This window comes from Lactuca saligna, chromosome 8 (assembly GCF_052625555.1).
Source record: "Lactuca saligna cultivar CGN05327 chromosome 8, ASM5262555v1, whole genome shotgun sequence".
Taxonomy (NCBI): domain Eukaryota; kingdom Viridiplantae; phylum Streptophyta; class Magnoliopsida; order Asterales; family Asteraceae; genus Lactuca; species Lactuca saligna.
This window is the reverse complement of record NC_136424.1, coordinates 150,909,730-150,932,608: the sequence shown is the minus strand read 5'-3', so window position 1 is coordinate 150,932,608 and position 22,879 is coordinate 150,909,730. Positions and strand designations below refer to the sequence as shown.

The window sequence follows — 22,879 nt, the reverse complement described above, 5'->3', positions numbered from 1 at the left end:
AGATTGCTTCCATTCGTGCTACCGGAGCATAAGTTTCATCATAGTTAATTCCTTCAAGTTGACTATATCCTTTGGCAACTAGTCTTGCCTTGTTTCTGATGACCGCACCGGATTCATCCAACTTATTCTTGTATACCCATCTAGTGCCAACAATGGTGTGGCATTGCGGTTTTGGAACGATCTGCCATACCTTGTTCCTTTTGAATTCTTTTACCTCTTCTTGCATTGTAAATATCCAATCTGGTTCAAGTAATGCTTCTTTGATCGTCCGGGGTTCGACCGATGACAGAAACACTATGTAGTGACAGTGATCAAATAAGTCCCTGGATGATCGAGTCTGGATTCCTGCAGATGGGTTGCCGATAATTTGACCTAGTGGGTGGTCTCTCATACATATGTGTAGATGGGGTTGCAGATGATCAGCAGCTGTGGTTGAGGGAATGTCTTCAATATCATACGACTCTGTGATTAGAGACGACAGTTCCCCCTCGAGTTGAGAACATCGTGCTGAATTGTCTTGAACTGGGAAGGATGGATCAGAGTTTTCTTAGGTAGATGGTAAAGGTTCCCATTGGAGTGTAGAAGGGAGTTCGCCTTGAACCTGTGAAGGTTCCCCTGGATTGTGGATGGGAGACTGAATATCCTTGAATCTGTTCTTGTGTCAATGTTTTCTATGTTTTCATCATCCGAATCCGACGAAACGTTTGATGGTTGAAACTCTCTGCGGATTGGAACTTCATCTTCTAGTACTGGAACCTCGATGGTTGTCGTATGGTCCGCAGTTGAGTTTCCCTCCTCAACTGGCGAGGTGGAAGTATTTAGTGATACTTCTTCGGACAATGTTCGACCGGATACATCAGCATGCTACTGCTGAGCTTCTAGAGACACAAGGACTTCGGATAACTTGGTTGTATCTACCGAATCGAAGAGATCGTCATAGTTTACTTCAACTAGATTTAATTGGCCCAAAGAGGCAGGAATATCACTTTCTAGAATTGTTGTAGTTTCGGTTGATGGAGCGGTGTTACGGATGTGATAGTCATCAAATTTCACATCGAAGCTTTGATTATCAACCTTGTGCGTCTAATGAGAACTCGATAAGCAACCTTGTTAGTGGAGTAGCCAAGGAAGATGCCTTCATCAGACTTTGGTGCGAAGTTGTTTAGGTGATCTTTGTTGTTGATTACGAAGCATCTACACCCAAATATATGAAAGAATCGGACATTTGGCTTGCGGTTGTTAAGTCCTTCATATAGTGTTTTGTTGAGATGTTTGCACACAATGCTTCGATTTTGTACAAAACAGGCTATGGCCACTGCTTCGGCCCAGAAGTAGAGAGGAAGGTGCGCAGTGTTTCTTCGGAAACTAAGAAACTATTTAGAATATGGTTAGTAAACTCGGTTCCATTATCACTTCGGATACGTGTAACTGGTAACTTGATCTGAAGTTCAATTTCCTTGATGAAGTTGATCAACACCTGCGGTGTTTCTGACTTAAGGTGAAGAAAGAAGACCTATGTGAAATGTGAGAAGTCATCCAATATAACCAGTATTTATTTTTTGTGATGAAGACTGACTGTGGTAGATGGACCGTAGAGATCAATGTGTAAGAGTTCCAATGGTTCAGAAACTAAGGAGTCAATCACCGTGGGGTGACTTGCCTTGAATTATTTTCTACACTCACATGCAGGACAGAGAGTATCATTGCTGAACTTGAGGATTGGAAGGCCTCTGACTAGTTCTCTGGTGACCAAATTGTTGATGTATCTAAAGTTGAGATGAGCGAGCTTGCGGTGCCATAGCCAGCTGACTTCGGATACTGCTTTGGATAGGATGCATAACTGCGGTTTTCCTATGATCATAGATACATCCAAAGGATACATAGTACCTTCGGATCTGGACTTGATCAGGCAAGTGCTCCTATCAATTGTTATTACATAGAAAAATTGGTCATTAAATTCAACACGATGGCCTGCGTTACATAGTTAACCAATACTGATGAGATTGTGTTTAAGGCCTTCTACATAAGCAACCTTTTGAATAGAGAAGTTTCCCGTAGTGAAAACACCATAACCTCAGATCATCCCATTCGCATTGTTCCCGAATGTGACATTACCCCCGTTGCAAATTGGCCTGAAATCGCGAAGGTATTCTAACCTTCCCGTCATGTGCAAGGAACAGACATTGTCTGTTAACCATTCTTCTTCTTGGTCATCCTTGCACAAGGCCTAAAAATTACATGGTTAGTTTAGGCATCCAAACTAGTTTGGAGCCTGGGACAACATATGAGTTTCTGATTGATGCATAAAACGAGGTTGTAGGGACTGGTTTCATGTCAACTTTTAATCCTAGTCTTGGGTGTTTGTGAATTTTTGGAGTGTTGTGCCTTTTTGAAAAGTTATGAGGTTTCTAAAAAGGATAAGTTTTGACATGAGATAACCTTTTCTGACAACTACATTAACATTGAGAAGCTGAAATTGTCTTTTGTTTTGGGACTTTGTTTGGTCAGCAGTCGGAAGGATGTAGTAGATTTGTGACTGGTCCGAGGTTGGTAATATCTGACATGTGTGCTGTTGGAATTTGAAGAAGTTTGTTTCAAAGAAGATTTAGCACATGATGATACCTTGGACCTTTTTTTAGGATTTAGTAAAACGCCCTTCCACTTGTTGAAATTTTGATGTGATTTTAAAAATGTTGGAGTAGGTAAGATACCCTTCTATTTTGGGTCATCTGAGGAATAGATTTGAAAACCATTGCTTCGAAAAGACTTTTCTTTCTTTTGGGTTTTTTTTTTCAGATGAGTTAGGCATGGATGTTGAAACTGCACATTCCTTTTTGCATGTTTTCTTGATGGGAGAGTTTTTCGAAAAATAGTGAGCAAAAACAAACTTTTCTGGACTCTTAGATTTTGAAAATCTGATATATCTTTTATTTTTAGAAAAGGTTTGTCAATTTGTGCCTCGAGATTGAATATTCTCTTTGAAAGCCTTTTTAGCTAAAGTTTTTGGAGAACCGCAGTCATTAGTGTTCAACTGCGGTTTCTTGGAAACCTTTGAAATTTTTTGACAACGAGGGCTTGACTCATCAGAACTTGAAGATTCAAGGTTTTGAGAGCATTGAACTACTTCAAAGTTTTCTATGGGTAGTTCATGATGAATTGGCTGAAGAGTCATGGAGCTTTTTATTGTGGACATTGGTAAGGAAGACTTAGCTACCGTAGCGTAAGTCTGGGTTGTGACTGGAGTGGGATTTTCCTGAGGATCATGACTATAGTGAGGGGCACTTCAGTCTGAGGACAAAGGTGGAAAGTCCTGTAAGACTTCGGGACATTCTATGACAATTTCTTCATTAACAATAGATGAGGTCTGAGAATTTGATTTGATTGTGCCACAGATAGGAGTTTGATCACATGTGTGATCCAAAACCTTAGGCACAATTTCCTCAATGATACAATTATTACTTAGATTATAAAGTCTACCAAATTGGGTTCTGATATCTTCAGGAAAAGTCTTGTAATTGACTGGAAAATGAAATTCTCGGTCGGGAGGGACATAAAGTCGATCTTTGTTAAACCGGGGTGAGGAATCCTCTGCAGTAGGATATCCATTGGACCAACCCTAATTGTATGTATTGTCCACAGTTCCATTATCAACCAAATTTTCAATAGCTTCACTTTCATTGAACAAATTTTCTATTAATAGATTTAAGCGTACAATCTCACTCTAAGCTAAATCTCTCTGGTTCAAAGCTATCTGTAGTTGTGTTGCACTCAAAATTCTTGCATCCTTTTCTAACTCTAAATCACTTTCTAGCATGGACATTTTGAGTGTTTTGTTGTCCATTCGTCCTCTCACATGAAACATCTCTTGGGATGCTATGTTCTTCTCATCTAAGGCTTTGTTGTGGTCTGTAAGGACGACAACACATGTGTCATTAAGATTGTCTATGAAAGGTTGACAGTCATGCATGTTATAGTTTAGAGTTTGGATCATGAGTTTTACTTGTTCGACAATGCTTAGATTTACATCCTTTGCCATGTAGCAGTAGTTCCTTTCCAGCTTTGTAGACCCATCATCATCAGCAGTTGCTAGCATGCAGATCTTTCCTTTTCCTTTGATATTGTTGATTGTTTCATCTTCATCTCCGGATGACCAAACTTGATGGTCTCTTTTGACATGGGCCACATACGCCCTAGCTTTTTCCTTTTCCTCTAATTCATGAGCCATTCTAAGGTCGAATGCTCTATCTTTCACCACATTAGCTTTGCAATCCTTTGCAAAATGATTCTCTTTGTTGCACTTGTGACATATTACAACATCACTTTTTACTTCTAAAGGATTACCGAAGTCAGAGGTTTGAATGGACTGCAGTGCCTCCTTTGGTTGAGTGTTTTGAGATTGCGGTGGTGGTTGAGAACTTTTAGGATAATGAGAGTGATTTTTTTGTGGTTTGAAGTTACGGTTGAAAGGAGGTTTGTTGAATTGTTGATTTTTGTGAAAGGAGGGAGGTGGTAGCCTGTTGAACTGTTTACTAACAAGAGCAATAGCCTTCTAAAATTCTTCTTCATCATCATACTCTGAGTCGGCTTTGTACGATTGCGGTGTAGTGTCATACGAGGACGAGTAAGATTAATTATGAGGAGCTTGTGCTACAAGAGCAAGTGGTCCTCCGAAGTCAGCATAGTCTTTGAGTACAATGGATTCTTGTGCTTGCAATTCCCCATAGAGCTTGTAGAGAGACATGGAATGAATCTTTCTATCTCCTTGAACTATCATCTTAGCAGTAGTCCAATGTATTCCCAAACCATTGAGAAATTGAAGGTTTGTTTCATGGTTGCTGCGGATGGTGCCAGTATTTGATAACTTAGTGACTATTAGATTGAACCTTTTGAAAGAGTCTTCTAAACTTTCGCCAGTATGAGCTTTGAAGTTGTTGAATTCATTGAGTGCAGTTGTAAGCTTCTTATCTTGAGCTTGTTCTCAGCCTTCATACAAGTACTTAAGAACATCCCATATCTCTTTTGCTGATTTACAATTTATGATAATGTCGAAGTTGTCAGGAGCAACTCCACAAGAGATTTCATAAAAAGCAACAACATCATTTTCCATTTTATCAAGATCATCTTTGGTGGGACGATTCATGACTGGTTGTCCTCCTCCTAGTTTGGTTTTGGTGCCATCAGTTTGAATAGGTGTAAGAACAGGGACATGTGGTCTTTCTTCAACAGATCGCCATACATCTCTACCAAGTCTCCTTAAGTATCTTTCCATTCTTTGAGACCAGTGATGGTATTCATTTTCCAACAATATTGGAGCTCGATTTGAACCACCAACACCGTTGGAAACATTCATAGAAAGTGCTTGTGCCACTTTTTCGTTTTTTTAAATGAACTTCAGTGGTATAGAAGGCCCTTTGAAAATCAGAGTTTTGTTTTTCAAAAAGCAACCACTATGGCTCTGATACCAATTGTTGTTGAGAAAAACTTGATACACACTTGAACAAACGTTAGAACAAATATAATTGCAGAATTAGTTAATCTCAAAGGATCTAAAAGCTCAACAATAATAAGTTAAAGAGTTATATAGTTAGATAGTTAGTTACGAAAATGTAAGAAAGTATAAATGACAGCATGTGATATATCAAGTAAACATATAAGTTGATTGATAACATGGAATGCATTCAAACCAAGTTAGTGAGTGAGATCAAGCTTAATGATAAAGTCACGAATGACTTGCTCCGAAGAGAAGTAATTATCAGTTAGGTTCGAGAGGATTTAGAGAGTAAGAAATATATGAGATGCGTAAGAGAAATATAATTGATATACTTGAAGATAGTTCAGATTGATAGATGTGTTAGATTGATTGAAAGAGAGTGAGCTCTATATATAGAGTCTTAAGAATTACATTTGATCCACTCTCTAAGAGTAGCCATGCAAGGCATACTGCACAATACAGAGTATTACAGAAAAGTTAGATAAAATTAAACTAAGTAAAGTAAGTAAGACTGCGGTTGGATAGATGACTTCGGATGAGGCTACTGATGAGATCTTGACTGTGGATCCTTGTGGGCTGCGGTAGACTAAGTTAAGAGGGCCACTTCATGTTTCTACAAACTTTTTGGGTCCGAGTTTTATGTCTTTGGACCTCTTTGTACTTGGGCCCATTTAGAGCTTTTGGTGCCAATTTGAATATTAGGCCATCTAGTTTAGGCCCATGTTGGGTTTGGGCACAATTAGGATACTAGGCCATGTTGGGTTTTTGTTGCTATTGGTTTGGGCTTCGGATTTTGGGCCAAGTGAGGAAAGGGTAAAATGGAGTTTTACTCTGAGTATTGGTCAGTCGAGCTAGGTTTTCAGCTTTGGGTTGAGGACTAATCATTTATTTGATGTTATTTGATGTTGTTAGCGCATGGAGTTTTCAGATCAGTAGTTCGAGCTTTGTCTATAATATTCAGTAGCTAGAGTTGAGTCTCCTTACACTATGGGTTGAAGGCACCAATGCCGACCCATTCGCTTATGTTATTGGAAGACCAGTGGTGGCCCTTGGCATTTTTATAAAAGACCTGGAGGTGGCTCCTGGCAAGTTGTATGCAAGACTAGGGATCGGACCCTGACATATAAGTAGATAATTGTATGTATATGTTTATAGGTGGTATGCTAGTTTTCTTTGTGATACTTGCATGAATGACCAGGAGTTGGTTCTTGGCACTTGTCTGTAAGACCCAGGGTGTTGGCCCCCGACCTGGCAAGAAAAAATCATGATACAGCTCGTTGCATAATAGCAAGACTATGGTTGTTACATAGAATTCTCTAGTGTATGTATGGTATTTGATATTTGGGGAACTCAAATAGCTTTGTGCTTACAGTTTTATGGTTATGGTTGCAGGTACTTCCGGTTCAAAATGGGAAGGGCATGACGTGATCGCAGCGCATCCACCCATGTTTTTCTTCAACTTTATGATTTTGGGATTGTACTCTGATAACTATTTTTACATTAATACACTTTCAGTGTTTGGTAATACTAAATGGTGTTTTAGGGTTTAACTAAAAATGAAATTTTACCGTGAAATTTTGGGATGTAATGGTGACGACGAGGCGGATGAGGTCGGTGACGACAACGACGACCAGTAGTATTTATATATGTTTTTTAAGTAATGTAATGTTTTATTTGGTATATTTTATGTTTATTTTAGTAATTTAGGTTAAATTTCTATGTTTTTAATTAATGAAATGTGGTTTTATTTTGTTGGATTATGTATCTAAGCCCATAACTATAATTGATATGTATTTGATTTGATATGTAGCATGATGCTTTTGGGTTGCCTTCACTCATGCAACTTGACATGACTAGTGGAGAGAGAGGATGATTTATTATTTGAATTAATAAATTGGTACTCAAAATAATTTTATTAATATATTATAAGATTAATGTATTATTTGGAAATCATATTATTAATTAGTAGTTAATTAGAAATTAATTTGATATTGATTTTGGGATTAAAGGAACTGATTAATAATTAAGAGGCTGTTTTGCAAATCACTCATATTTGCATAACTGGGCTAATGGACTATATTTAATCCAATTAGGGCTTATAAGTACAATAAAGTTCAATTGGGTGCTTATTGGTCCATTGGACCCAATAAGGAAACCCTAGTCCAATATGGACTCAACTGGGATTTTTAGGGTTTTCAGACTCTTTGATGATCATAATTGATAAATCTAAATGAGCATTGAGTGAGATTTACTTAGCGTATATGATTTACAATCGATAAACGGTTACACATGAATAGAATTTCCTAACTAAAATGCTAGTTGTGACAGAAACTTCGTAAACTCTTCACCATAGAATAATCTGATGGAAAAGATAGTTGGATGACCATCTATAATTGAGAAAGCTTCAACTTGTTAGCTTGAAATTTGTAAGTGATAAATTTAACTTTTGAAAATAAGGGGTTACCGTAATGTTTTTTAACGTCTATTTCTTCCATGTTTGCTCTAATCCTCCAACCCACCATTGTTGCTTTGATGATTATTGCATAATTTTGAGGAGTTAGGGTTTTTACTTGATTTTGATGAGTTACAGATTAAGTGAGAGAGAGAGAGAAAGTGTGTGTGTGTGTGTGAGAGAGGGAGGTGATCGTAAAATGATCGGAATGAAGAAACGATTGACATTGCATTTATGCACCATGTATAAAATGACGAAATACCCCTCATGTGCGAAGCATGTAGGGGACTTATAGTTTGGAATTGACGACTAACAGACTCAGGGGCCAGACGGGTAATAAAAAGAAAACGTGAGGATGATCCGAGTGCAAAACAAAAGATAAGGATCAAACGCGGAACTTTAGCCAAACCATAGGACTATTTCAGTAATTTGTTCTATATTTTTAAAAGAATTTAAGTTAAAGGTATTTTTTTAATTGTATATGTATGTACATTTAACAAAAAGATAAAATCGAATGACATGTTGTGATGTTTTTTCACTTCAAAATGTTAGAAACCACCAAGGGTACAAAATTCTATTTAGAAACAAACATCTGTCTTTCTTCCCTGTAAAATGAAATCAAGAACAACTGCACTTACATCTTTCATTCCTATAAATAGGCTGAAAAACTGATATCGATCAAACGGTCTCCTCAGATTTGATATGCCTCGTAAGACCCAAATTCAAGAAAGGTAAGCTCCGATTCCCTTTTTTGTTTTTGTTTTTCTTTTCAAGATTCTAAAACCCTCTTTTTTGAACAAAAATTTATGACTTTGTCATTCCATCTTGCTCTTGTTGAACTGACGCTGGAATTTTCCCTCCAATATTCAATGATTATCAACTACACTTCTACATCTCAACTCTCAATTTTTCAACTGATTCACCTCCAATTTTGCATACCGGTAGTTAAATCCCGAATTGGGTCGTCGGAGAAGAAGGTCAAACATGACCGGTGGACCGATATTTTTGACAGAATCTCCCCTCGCGAGAGATCTTTGCGCATTGGCTTTCTCCACCTGTTTCGCACTCTCTTTGCTTCGAATCTTTGAAGAAACTGCAAAAAGAGGGGTTTTCCACAAGGTGAGCCTTCTACTCTTCTCTAATTAATTACGCAATTCATTTCAAAAAGATTTGTTAAAAGTATCGAATAATAAAATATTCATTCTCTTGGAGAAAAAAAATATTTCTTTTTTCCAATTTGGGTACTTTTCAATTTAGTATTGATGCAATGATCTTACTTCCTCGTCGACAAGAGGAAATCCAATTTTGACTTTTACTTGAAGTCAAATGTAGATTTGAGCTTTTGAAACTGCATTTGAATCTATGATATGTACTATGGATAGAATTCCGTTGGCTATAAATCTACCACAAAATCCATAACCAAAATGATAAGGTTGATTTCATCGATAAAATGCATGTTAAATTCATAATCAGTTCCTCTAAAGTTCACCTTTGAGTCATTTTGGATTCAAACACTCCAAAATGGAGTAGATCTAGACATAAATCTTACAAATTTCAACCTTGTGTTGGTTTGTTGTTCAAATTAAAAAATCATTTCTTTGTATGATTAAGTAAAAAAGTACCATTTTTATCCATTACAACCTGTTTTTATATCTGTACTGTATTGCTTAACAAACTGGGCAATAAACTTGTTTTCTTTCTTTATCAGAAACTAAACAGAAAGCTCGTGCATGTGACAATTGGACAAGCGTTCATGTTATGCTGGCCTCTTTTCAGGTATTAATGCGACAACAAAAAGGGTATTTATGTCATTTCACATATGATGATAAATTTACCTTTACATTATCACAGTTCAGGCAGTCAAGGAGCATTCATGGCGGCTGTTGTGCCAGGTGTCAACATAGTGAAAGTGCTGCTCATTGGATATGGAATAGTGAAAGATGAGGCCACTGTTGCATCTATGAGCAGATTTGGAGACTACAGGTTTTTTTTGAACTATCAATTAATTAAATATTTAAGTGATACATAATATAACATATCATAATCCATTTAATTAATTATCAACCAATTAAATATTTTTGACTTTTTAAATTTGTTTCTTTATGTACTAGGGAACTTCTTAGGGGTCCGTTGTACTATGCTTGTACAATCACATTGTGTTGTGTGGTTTACTGGCGGACGTCCCCTATTGCCATTGCTGCCATGTGCAATCTTTGTGCCGGAGATGGTAATTATTCTTTTCTAAAATTACGAGGATTGTAAGGGCATTAACGTCTTTTACATAAAAAAAATTGGGAGTGAATCCCTGTCCCACCTTTAGGTGGGACAAAGAATACACTTTTTGTCCCACTGACATATGTCAGTGTCATGGCTTTTGTCTCATTGACATCAATCAGTGTCATAATTTTTGTCCCATTGACATCAGTCTGAGTCCTGGTTGTTGCTGCAGGCTTTGCTGACATTATTGGAAGGAGGTTCGGAAAGAAGAAGCTTCCTTTTAATACCGATAAATCTTATGCGGGGACCATTGCCATGGCACTTGCTGGTTTCATTGCCTCTGTCGGGTAATTTTTTGCAATCTCTCTTTGTTTTTTTTTTGCGAATAATGTCTAGTGTCAAAAGAAATGCAATATTTGGTGTTTGAAAAATATAGGAGAAAAGACGGCATACGTTAAAAAATGCTGGAAAATATGAAAAAGGCCAACTTTATAAAAAGTTTTGGACTTAAGTGGGGAAAGTCTCCACTTTTTCTATCAAATCATTCTTTTTTCCTTAAGTCAAAAAGAAACACCTGTTATTAAATAAATAGAATATTGTTGCTATGTATAGGTACATGTACTATTTCTCGATTTTTGGGTATGTTGAGAATAGTTTTGAAATGGTGAGGGGATTCTTGATTGTGTCTCTTACAAGCGCATTGGTTGAGTCCCATCCGCTAAGCACCACATTGGATGACAATCTCACGGTGCCTCTTGCCTCATTGTTGGTAGGAACTTTTGTATTTTCATAAATATATGGAAAGAGTGCTTCTGTGTTGTAAAATGTTAGTTCCATTGTAGTTTTTTACTCTTTTATGTCGAATAAAACTTGCATCTAATGTACCCAAATAATGGTTTCAATCATAGAACTATTCTTGTGTAATGGTACTTGATAGTGGTGTTACACTACTAGATTTAGTTAACATTAACACCTTGTTAATACCTAAAACAAAGTATTACTTTTATTTTTAGTTTTTCATTTGTAATACGTACGTTGTTTACCATTGATCCTTTCTGTAAAGGCGTACTTTGAACTTTATATTGTTTTAACAATGTATATTGAGTTAAATGCCTAAATGACAATATACTCTTCGCTTTTTACTGTTTAAAGAACATTTATTATTATTATTATTTTTAAAACCCAACAAATGTCCATTTGCATGGATTTTCATCAATGAAATTGATGTAGACCACTTGCCTTAATACTCATGATTTCATTAATTTAATACTCGATTTCAAATTTAGATGCATTAAAGCGCGATCCACCATTGATAGGGCTTGAAACATTCATCTAAGCATCCTGACTTTAAATTTGATAAAATTAAAGGTGTTAGCGTCATAATTTGTACTTGGCAACATCAAACATGAATACAAATCGTGGTAGAAAAATGGAATTCAACAATTATCTTCGAATTAAAAAAAAAACACTTAATTATGAAATTCAATTTTGGAGAGATTCCTAACATTGTACTTTAACTAACAAATGATAACATGGATTAATTATTTGGCAAGTTTAGTTCCTTTACTTTCTCTATTTGGCAAGTTTAGTTTCTTTACTTTCTAATTTTTGACTTTCTTCCAAAAAGACACCAACCTATCACTTTTACATTGACAAATATTTCTTAACCCAAGAAGTTTAAGATGTTAACAATTTATGTTCGAAATATAGTTATGCTAATAAAGTCAATGATCATACTAAAACTTCCATGATTGGCAATGTTAAATATGACCCGAACATTTAAAGCATTTGAAACACTTGGAACTCAATGGATCACTTGGGGTTCGTGGAGCATGTGACAAATGAATAGATCATCTGAGAAAGGAATCAATATCCTAACAAAGGAATGGATCACGTGACACAAGAATGAATCTTCTGAAAGGGACATGGAGCACTTGGAAGTGAAATGGAGCATTTCGGTGTATGGATGCACCATCTGTGCCATCCTATGTTTGGATGTGCCACTTAGAAGGCAAGGTGCGCTACTATTGGAACTTGATATGCCACGAAGTAAGTTGATATGCCACGAAGTGACTTGATATGCCACGAAGTAACTTGATATGCCATCAAGTGAGATGATATGCCACCAAGTGACCGTATATTCCATTCATGAGGTGGATGTGCCATTGTGGAGTGGATGTGCCAACTTGGAGTCTAGATATGACAACCTTGGAGAGGATGCACCATCCCTTGATCAAGATGCGCAATCCTCATGCTTGATGTGCCATCTTGATGCAAGGATATGCCACTTGGTTCCTTGATATGCCAAGGTATCCCTTGATGAGTTGTATGCTATGAAGTCCCCTATAATGCTCAAGATTGTTCAAGGAAGCTCAGAAGTTGAAGATGCTCTAGGATATTGCTTGGTGCACCACCATGATGATTAATATGGTAACGTCCCAAAAATTATAAGATAAAATTTCATTTTAAGTTCAACCAAAAACACCATTTAACGATTTCAATCATTTAAAAGTAACCAGAGTAATTTGTTATTAGAGTACACATTCCTAAAATTATAATGTGCGGAACCATACATGCAGAGACATTCAGACAACTAACATCCTAATCATAACAAACCATGGGCCGGCATTGGTGCCTTCGACCCACTAAACACAATGAGGAAACTCACCTCACAATGCTGAATATCTTAGATATAATTCGGACTAATCCGGAAAAACCCCCGTGCTAGCCTCATCAAATAATACCCAATTAATAATTGGTCCACAACCCACAGATGGAATCCTAGTCCAATTGTCCAACACTAAGGATAAAAGTTCATTTTACCCCTTCCCTCACTTGGCCTAAACTCCGAGGCCTAAACCAATAGTACCAAATGCCCAATATGGCCTAACTTCCTAATTGGGCCAAAAATCATCACGGGCCTAATCCAATAAGGCTCAAATTTCTAAAAGACACCCAAAGCTCCAAAGGGACCCAAGCACAAGAACGTGCAAAGATAGAAAACTAGGGCCCAACAAGGCCCAAAAGCCCAAAATCACATTTCACATCGTGACTAGTCCTTGGTCACGGCATGAGAGTTCACCCGATCTGATCCCAACTCATCACGACTCCACCTATCCAACTCAACCAAGGAATGACACCTAAGCTGACCTCATGACGTAGACAGCCTTTCCTCATGCGTGAGCACCAATAAGCTCATCATATACGGGATCAATTGCTCCTCACATAGTGAGACCTTGTATTTCACATCGTAAGAACACTATGAGGTAAAAAATTCAACTTTTAAGTCCTTAATCAATTAAGCCTTGAACTCTAACTTCCTAGAAGGTCTCATAACCTTTTAATACATTAGAAAGTCGATGCTTTTAAAATATATATGTCTAATACATGTCTAGATCTCATTTAGGTCCAAAGTTGAAGAAAAGATATCCAACTTTCATGCAACGCTCCAAAACTCAACAATTTTCTAGATCTAAACTCCAAGACTCTCTTAAGGTCCTCTTAACCCATAAAGATGCCAAATTTATGGTTTCCATTCATTCAACATGCTTAATCAAGAAGAAAATTGGAACAAAAGTTATATCTAGGCTTATATAACCACAAAGGTAGGAACTTTATTACTTACAATGGTCCAGAGACAATGTAAGGTGATGTTGATGATTTCCCTTGCAAGCCACAATACAAGACTACATTCTTCTTCTTCTTATTTCCTCCTTCTTCCAATCCAAGAAAAGCTCCAAAACTACCAAAGATCAAGAAAGGATGGGCACTAGGGTTTAACTGAAGTGAAAGTAGGTTTAGGGCTAATAAGAAACCCTAAAATGAGGCTAAAGATGCTTAAATACACGAGCGGGGGGGGGGGGGGGATGGGGCGGGGGGCTAAAATATCATGGGATTGGGCTGCATCGCTCCTCACGTCGTAAGCTCTTATTGCTCATGTTGTGAGCTCAGTCCCAGAAAAAATCTTCATGCAACCCATCTCACATCCTGAGCCTCTATGTCTCACGTCGTGAGGATCCTTTTTCTCCAAAATCCAACCTTTTGACTCCTTGAAATCCTAATTTGATTTGTCCTAGAAAAATGAGTGTTACATTTCTCCCCCACTTAAATTAGATTTCGTCCTTGAAATCATTCCTTACTACCTTCCACACATGCCAGACAACCTGGACAATTCTTCCAAAACCCGGATACGGACTAAGGAATCAACTAATGCATACATCAGCTTTTCAAAACTGCAACTGAACTGAGCCTTAGTTGGGCTCTCAAACCCTGGATATGAACGAGACATTACCTCATTAATCACTAACCACTAAGAATAACCACTCCTACTTAGCCCAAAAAGTAAAATCCCAAAACCTTGTTTGACTCCCCGGTAGACAACCTAAACCGAATCACTGCCAATTCAACTCCACTTCGAATTCCAAACTGAGCATAAACTCTTGCAACCCAAGATTATCTTGTTGTCTCCTAATTTCATTTCAGATGCAACCGAGGCCTCCATAGTCTCGTACTTACCCACCAATTAACCAATATATTGGATTTTCCAACTAGTTGCTGAGGCTGATAGACTGACACCATTGTACCTCACAACTCCTAAATAAAGGTCTATCTTGCAAGAGTTTTCCTAGCTCGATTTCCATAACGGCTCCAACAGTCCTTCAGGTCCAACCAAGGATAACATAACCAACCATTAACCCCAATCGAATCCTTCACTAGAGATCTAAGGATGATTTACCAATGCAAGTCACACCCCTAAGTGCCAAACCAAACTAAAACTTACATTTTGATAATCCAAAGGATTCGTAGATTCGATCTTTGTGAGATCTCCAGTGCCTATGGTGACTTCCCACTGAACTAAGATGTAAACTCCCCAATTATTCACGAAAACCGACCGTCACACACCTGGTCCTACCACAAGACTTCGACTAAAAGCCTACTGATAAGGGCTACCCTTGCCTAACCATTATACAGATACCAACCACTAACAATAGAGTCATCTCACTCTAAAAGTGTTCCAAAACCACACTCCAATCCTATTCCACTAGGCCTCACCCATTCTATCTCAACCAAACGGGCCTCACCCACAGGTCCCACCCAATCTGCACAATCGAGCGAGCCTCACCAACATGTCCCACCCATCGATTGCTATACATGCCTTAATTCACCTTAGATGCAACGATCCTCATACCAACAGAAAAAGAAATCATCTTAAAATACTGTCTACCTCAACCCATGCATGCGTTGATCCTCTTTCAGCCCAACAAACACTCCTACCATGTGACATCCCCAATTTTGATGCCAGAAAAGACTGATTTGTTTATCCTTATTTTAAAAACCAGAATATTCTTTTTGAAGAGTAATTTTGTGGAATTTGTTTCAAAAAACATGATAATAAGAAATGTATTTTATTTATATTACTTTGGGATGTCATCATCAATACAGAGACATATGCAAAACAAAATATTACAAGCCTTACAGTAATTAAATTAGTGGCCTAATACTCATTGAATCCCTCAACAAAATGTATCTCTAATATCGCTACCTGTGATACAATAAACTGAGTGGGTCAGGTTAAGAAATCTGGTGAGCACATAGGGTTTTCAACCTACAATAATGTCATTAATATGTTTAATCATCAAATAATTAACCTAATTTCCCATCCCCATTATCTTCTTTATTCTTAAGGATCTACCCTAAGAATCATCTATGCTGATAGTACTGGTTCAGAGATTCCTCCATGACACTTGTCACTAGGTATTCTTCTATATTTATTCATAGGGATTTGTCCTAAGGAATAAGCATATAGTCCATCACTGCCAGGGTTTATCTAATATGTACTAAGTCCATAGCTGCTAGAGTTATCTATTAGGAATTAAGTCATAGTTGTCGGTGTTTATTTAATAGGCACTAAGTATATAGCTGCCAAGGTTTATCTTCTTTATTGATAGTAATATTTTAGGGAGTCCACTCACAATACATGTCAATGGGTTTTTAGAGTACATCTGATGAACACATGGTTCAAAAATACCTACATGTTGCAAGCCTGCTAGCGTTCCACTGGACTGTCTAGAATAGTCCTTAGTTGTCATCTGTACTCTGCTAGATGACGTCATCTTTAAAGTCAAAGCCTCTCATCATCTATTTCATGTTTCATCTCTCGTTATCTGTTATCCCTCATCATCTATATCATCTTTCATCTACCCATCTTTACCCTATATATATATATATATATATATATATATATATATATATATATATATATATATAATACATATACAGTTTAAATCAAGTAAAACATGTATAAATCGTTCATCTAGAATAGATATGAGGAACAAAAATAATAGGCACATATATCATGTATTTATATTAAATACTTCATATCTACATGTAAGATGAAAGTAACTATGCACTCACTTGTTAAAGTGATGACTCGAAACTTAGACAGTGCTTCGCTTGTAGTAACTGTCTTTTCCTTCAACGTAACCTAATATTATTATCACTGATTATTAGTCTAATATTTCTTGCGACTAATTTTCAGTTTAGATTCATCCTTAATTCAAAGTATACTTCAAGAACTATCAAGTAAGGATCAACCAGGTAGGGCAGTTGGGAGGCAAGATCATTTTGACGTATAACTTTTCTAAAATCCAAAAACCAAGCCAACATGACCATTCTAAACACCTCTCTTGTAAGTATGTAAATCAATATAACGACTTGGAATTACTAATAAATCTTGTTTATAGGTTCATAATAGTTATAATGAACTTAAACATAAGTTATACTTATAGTACAGTAAGCATAACTCAAATTACATGTGGTTTATCGAGAAACCAGACTCTGTGCGAGCAGAACTTCTAAACCAAAAGCTCTATTTCTCAGGCTTTCAAGAGAAAGGTCTTGGGACCTTGGGAGATTTTTGGAAGAGAAATGATGAAGTGGTGTGAAGAAAAGAGTGAAATTCGTGTTCTATTTATAGGTTGCTAGGAGGCCCAATACGCTGGGCGTACTAAAATTATGTTGGACATACTAGAGGCTACGTGTCAGCATCTGGTGGCAAGTCGTAAGGAGAAAAGTGGGTTCCAGATCGCGACACGTGTTACGCTCTTGTCAATCCAAAAATTAATTATCTTGTAAAATCCATTACTTTCACATACGAGCTCCATTTTTGATGTTCTTTATATCTACGTGTAGCAATCGACAAGATCTATAACTTTTATTCAGAATCTATCAACTACTTTTGATTTTTTTCGACAGTTAAGGTCCGTTAGAAATTCATAAATTTGTCATCCGACGTCCGTTTTTAACTATCTTTATATCGTTGAGATCCTATTAACGAGATTGTCAATTCTCATTTAGATTGTGTTGGCTAATAATCGATCGATCTAAAATTCGATTTCCGAGCTGTACACTATTAGGTTGAATCTTAGAAAAATCATAACTTCCTCAAATGAAGTCAGATTTAGACATTCTCTATATGCACACTCTCGTTTTAATGACTAATATGACTTTTGTTTAGATCACTAAGGCAAAAAGTAATTTATCAATAATTTTCTTTTTACAATATATGAAGCCGTGCCGGTTTAATCGTTAAACTTCTACGGGTCATAACTTCTTCATTATAAGTCATATTTCAACATTCTTTATATGTACGGGATCCTTGTGAGATATACTATAACTTTGGTTACGACTATTTATCCTAAACAATATTTTATCAAAAAATCATTTTTAACGCTTATTATCTCTAAATTGACTAGCCTAAATGTGCGAGCGTTAAATAACATGGCCTACCTTATGGCTATGACCACATCGTAGAGGTACAATACTTCTCTCACATTCTAACATCATTGCATATGCTACAGATACCTCGTAGTATTACAACATTCACAGATATATCCATCAACCTTGTGAATTCTACGGTTGTCCCATAGTCTTACAACTCTCCCACATTACCATGGTCTTATCATCCATCAATTGTACCAATCATGATCAAGCATGGGTCAAAACCATTTTGACTGAATCTAAACCAGGTGTTCGGGTTGTGCTTTGAACCCTAAAGCCTTAATCATACAATAACATGCAAGGAGGTATAACACAAATCCCTCCACCTATAGCTGCTTACCCTTTCTCAATGTGCCATGATGGATGCTTCACATATTTAGATATGATAACTTGAATCCTGTAGCTACTTACCCTTTCTCAATGTGCCACATACCCACGATACACCACTACTGATGCGCAATGAAACTTGAATATCCACTTTTGTGCAACTTTTAGATGAGACGATTCTCCCCCTCTTAGATTCAAATGCGCTCTTCTAATGCACCAAACATTAATTGGTTCCTAATCCATGTCAAAACCTTACAATCCAAACTGTCAGCAACTAGGGCTTACAAGGCTAGCATTCCATTACTAGCCAACCTTAGCAATCACCCACCGTTAATGGTCCCAACATGGTCTTATCGTCCACCAACTATACCAATCATGTTCAAGCATGGGTTAAAACCATGTTGACTGAATCCAAACTAGGTGTTCGGGTTGTGCTTCGAACCCCAAAGCCTTAATCAGACAAGAACAAACAAGGAGGTCTAACACAAATCCCTCCACTTGTAGTTTCTTACCTTTTCTCAATGTTCCATGATGGATGCTTCACATATTTAGATATGATAACCTGAATCCTTCCACATACCCACCATACAACACTATTGATGCACAATGAAACCTGAATATCCACTTTTGTGCAACTTTTAGACGAGATGATTCTCGTCCTCTTAGATTCGGCTATGCTCTTCAAATGCACCAAACATTAATGGGTTCCTAATCCATTTAAAAACCTTACAATCCAAACTGTCAGTAACTAGGGCTTACAAGGCTAGCATTCCATTACAACTCAAAATCCTTAAGCCATTTTAGTTCGTGACAAAGAACCATAACCTCCGACCAGAATGGATGGATCACCCATCTAACTACCTACTTATTCAGAAATCGATGAACCCTATACATATTTATCAAAATCCATTTATGTCCCTTTGATAATCCCAACATCTTGAACAAACTCGCGTGATTAATTCGTCACCTGTACTCTGGAGTGATGGTGTCGTACTGCACTAGCCCTACTAACAACAATAATCGATTCAAAGCCTATCAATAATCAGTTGGCATCCCTATTGAGCGATACAAGCGTTCCTGAATTCTAAATTTGCCGTCCTAGATATGGAAAACTATTTTCTACAAGATCCTTTGCTAAAATCCCCAAATGCGAGTGCCACACTTGCATCCTGAAGTCATGAAGTTGGTAGTTACTCATCTACCACTTGCGTTCTGAACAATCCCGTGTACCTATGAATCGTGACATATTTTTATCAACTCGAGTTCCAATAATTTCATGAACATACTCTGCAATTCCTTTCTGCCTATGGTGCTGATGTTGGATTAGTGTCTAAGCCCGTAACTATATTTGGTATGTACTTGACCAGGTTGTGCATGGTCCTTTTGGGTTGCCTTCACCAAAGCAACTTGACAAGGCTATTTAGGAGAGAGAGAAGATATTATGGTTTATTAATATATTATAAGAATAATATATTAAAGGAGAAATCATATTATTTGATTAATATTAGTCACAAATTAATTAGGAATTAATCTGGTGACTAAAAGAGATTAATTGAATAAAGGGGCATAAACTGTCAAAAGTGTGATAGTTGAGTTTTGGGTAGGGAAACCTAATGGACTAAGGGGGAACAAAATTATGATGGGGATCCATCATATTTTCATCCAAGGACCTATTCCAAAAGGTTCCATGGGCTGCTTGGTGACTAAGCTGCCCATTAGGGTTTAGACTGAAACCCTAGCAGCCTACAGTATAAATAGAGGCCCTTGATTGCAATTTTTGGTACCTTGACTCGAAGAGAAACCCTAGGGCTGGTTTTTAGTATTCTTCCTCCTCTCTCATAATAGCCTTCTTGCTTGTGTGGTGTTTGTGAACCATTAGAGGAGTTATAATTTTGACTCTAAGCTCAAGATCAAGAAGATTCAAAGGATTTCAAGCCAATTGAAAGAGGTAATCACTTAGATCTGTTCTTATAGTGTTAATTTCGAATTATTCATGCTAGATCTAGGGTTACAAGTCTTGGATTAATTACATGTAGAATAGAGAAGCCTAGATCCAAGCTTTAGGGTTTTGCATTAGCACATAGGATGTTCTTTTGCTTTAAAACCATTAGTGGTATCAGAGACTTGATTGGTTTCTGTTGTATGTGATGTAATTGTATAGTTTTTGCTAAAAACCATTTTTCTGGCCTCTGCCCGACCCTACTCGGCAAGTTAGTATTTTGACTCGGCGAATTTGGGAGTCAGACATAGCATATCGAGATTTCTTGTTGTTTTGCTATAAGATAAATGCCAAAATCGTTTTTTAATAATAACATCCGAATTTTATTGTATTTAAATGATTATCCTTACCAAAACAAAAGATAATTCAAATCTTTTGAATAATAGTTTCTTTATATGATAAATATAGATTATTTAAATTATTTGATAACTATCTTGTGACTAAAATTGGATTAGGTCAAATATAGATAATTATAAAATTAATTGTTTAATTTATATTATTTGTTATTTGATCCATTGTGTTTTGAAAATTTCAAAACTTGTGTCAAGTTTTGAAATTTAAATTTTATGATTAAAAGTTTAATTTTGAAGGATTTAAATTTCAAACCCTTAGAATTTTACAAGGTTAAAATTCAACCCTATACTGTTATATTATTACAAGATTAATTAATATATATGTATAACTTAAAGTGCTAGTCTTACCGTTAGTAGGCCTAATTCACGAAGCCGATCTATAAGGGGGGTTATAAGGTTATGGCTTATAAAATAACCATTTAATGGGTATCCACTCTTACTCACCGCTTCATTGATTGGTGGAGGGTCGTTAGCCGAACGTGTATGATAGGGCAATCCTCTCCTCGTTAAAAGTATAATGAATAATACAAAGTAACTTCAATGTTTTTACAAATTCCCAATCTTTGTTACTTTAGGGTAAAATGTGAATATGATGCTACTCCATGGAATTACACTTTGTACCCTTGTTAAACGTTAGTGAAGCGTGTGTGGTTAACCGGCACACTAATTTGGGATTGACATTAGTAGCGAAGGGTGGCTCGGTGTTTGTCATAGATCAATGGAGCATGTGTGGTTCACTAGCACATTGATTAGGTGATAGAGACATTGAGTGCACCATGTTGATTCACATGGTTATTCACACCTTATTTATGATCCTCGGTATCTCAGTCACAAACTTGAAGGGAATATCGAGATTTAAACATGCCATTGAAAAGTTCAATGAATCTCAAAGGAATCTAGGAGTTTTCAAATACATTTAAAACATAATTTCTTTTCTTTTTTCATGGTGGAAATTAGTGAATTGTCATTCGCTTACCTTCAAATTATTTACATTTAGATTACGGCATTCCTTTTTCTAAGTTATGAATAATGTTGTTGGATCCTAGCCCTAATTTTTCATTTGGGTGTTTAATTGGGGATTCATTTCTAATCAAACTTTGTTCCTTTCTTTTTCAGATGTCTGCTAACAATAACAACAACGCTTCTGGGTCATTCTCATTAATGAACCTATGTCAAAAGGTGACATTTGATGGGTCGAATTTCAACGAGTGGATGAGGTACGTTCGCATGATCACTCGCTACGAGGACATAGAATATGTCCTCGATGAGAAACTTGAAAAGATCATCCCAGATGTTGCTACTCCTGAAGAGCTGGCCACCTTTGAGGCCCACGAGCGTGATGCTATGAAAGTTCATTGCATCATGCTGGCCACTATGAACCTTGAACTCCAAAAGTCCTATGAGGACATGTATCCGTATGAAATGCATCAAGATTTGTTGGATAGGTACCACAAAACCATGAGGCAAGAGCGCTATGAGATCATTACTAACATGATCACCACTAAGATGGGGAGTGGAGAATCCCTAACCTTTAATTTACAGAAAATGTAGAGGTATGTTGATCGTCTTCTCAAACTTAATGTTAAGTTTGATAAGGATTTGGCTATCAAGATCATCCTCCACTCCTTGCCTTCCTGCTACAACTAGTTCAGAATGACCTACCACATGAATAAGGAAGAGGTTTCCTTGAGTAAGCTTCAAGGACTGCTGAGAGCAACCTCAAAGACAAATCTGTTGCATTGTCCCCTGCTGTAGCTGTTCCTGTGTTGGCAATTGGCCAAAGGAAGGGAAAAAAGAGGAAGGCTCCCCCAAAGAGCCACCAAAAAGGAAAGTCCCATGATGGTTCATCCTCTATTGGGACCAAAGCAGGTTCTGCTAAACCCTCCTCCGAACCTAAGGAAGCAGAGTGCTTCTATTGCCACGAGAAGGGTCACTGGAAACGAAGTTGCCCTAAATATCTACAGGACATTAAGGATGGGAAGATAAAGCCCACCTTCACAGGTATATATTCTATTAAATCTAACAACTCATCACTTGCTACTTCATGGGTTCTTGATACAAGATGTGGTTTTCACATTTGTTCTTATTTGTAGGGCCTAAGAAGAAGTAGGGAGGTGGAGCATGGGAAAATAAACTTGATTATGGGAAATAGAATATCGTTGCATGTGACCAGAGTCGAAGTTTATTCTTTAGTGTTGAGTAATGGGTTAGGGTTAGATTTAAATAATTGGTGCTATTCGCCAGATATGGCAAAGTACATC

The 22,879-nt window shown here is 37.0% G+C and overlaps 1 protein-coding gene across 1 annotated transcript; it reads left to right on the top strand.

The window, feature by feature from the left end:
* The first annotated feature begins 8,530 nt into the window (after window positions 1–8,530).
* Window positions 8,531–11,124, top strand: LOC145012717 (putative phytol kinase 2, chloroplastic). The gene is made up of 7 exons (XM_078971508.1): window positions 8,531–8,674; window positions 8,889–9,062; window positions 9,652–9,719; window positions 9,795–9,926; window positions 10,055–10,170; window positions 10,393–10,507; window positions 10,773–11,124. Exons 2-7 carry the CDS (start codon window positions 8,928–8,930, stop codon window positions 10,951–10,953), a joined length of 747 nt encoding a protein of 248 aa, XP_078827634.1. The 5' UTR covers window positions 8,531–8,674; window positions 8,889–8,927; the 3' UTR covers window positions 10,954–11,124.
* Window positions 11,125–22,879: the final 11,755 nt, after the last annotated feature.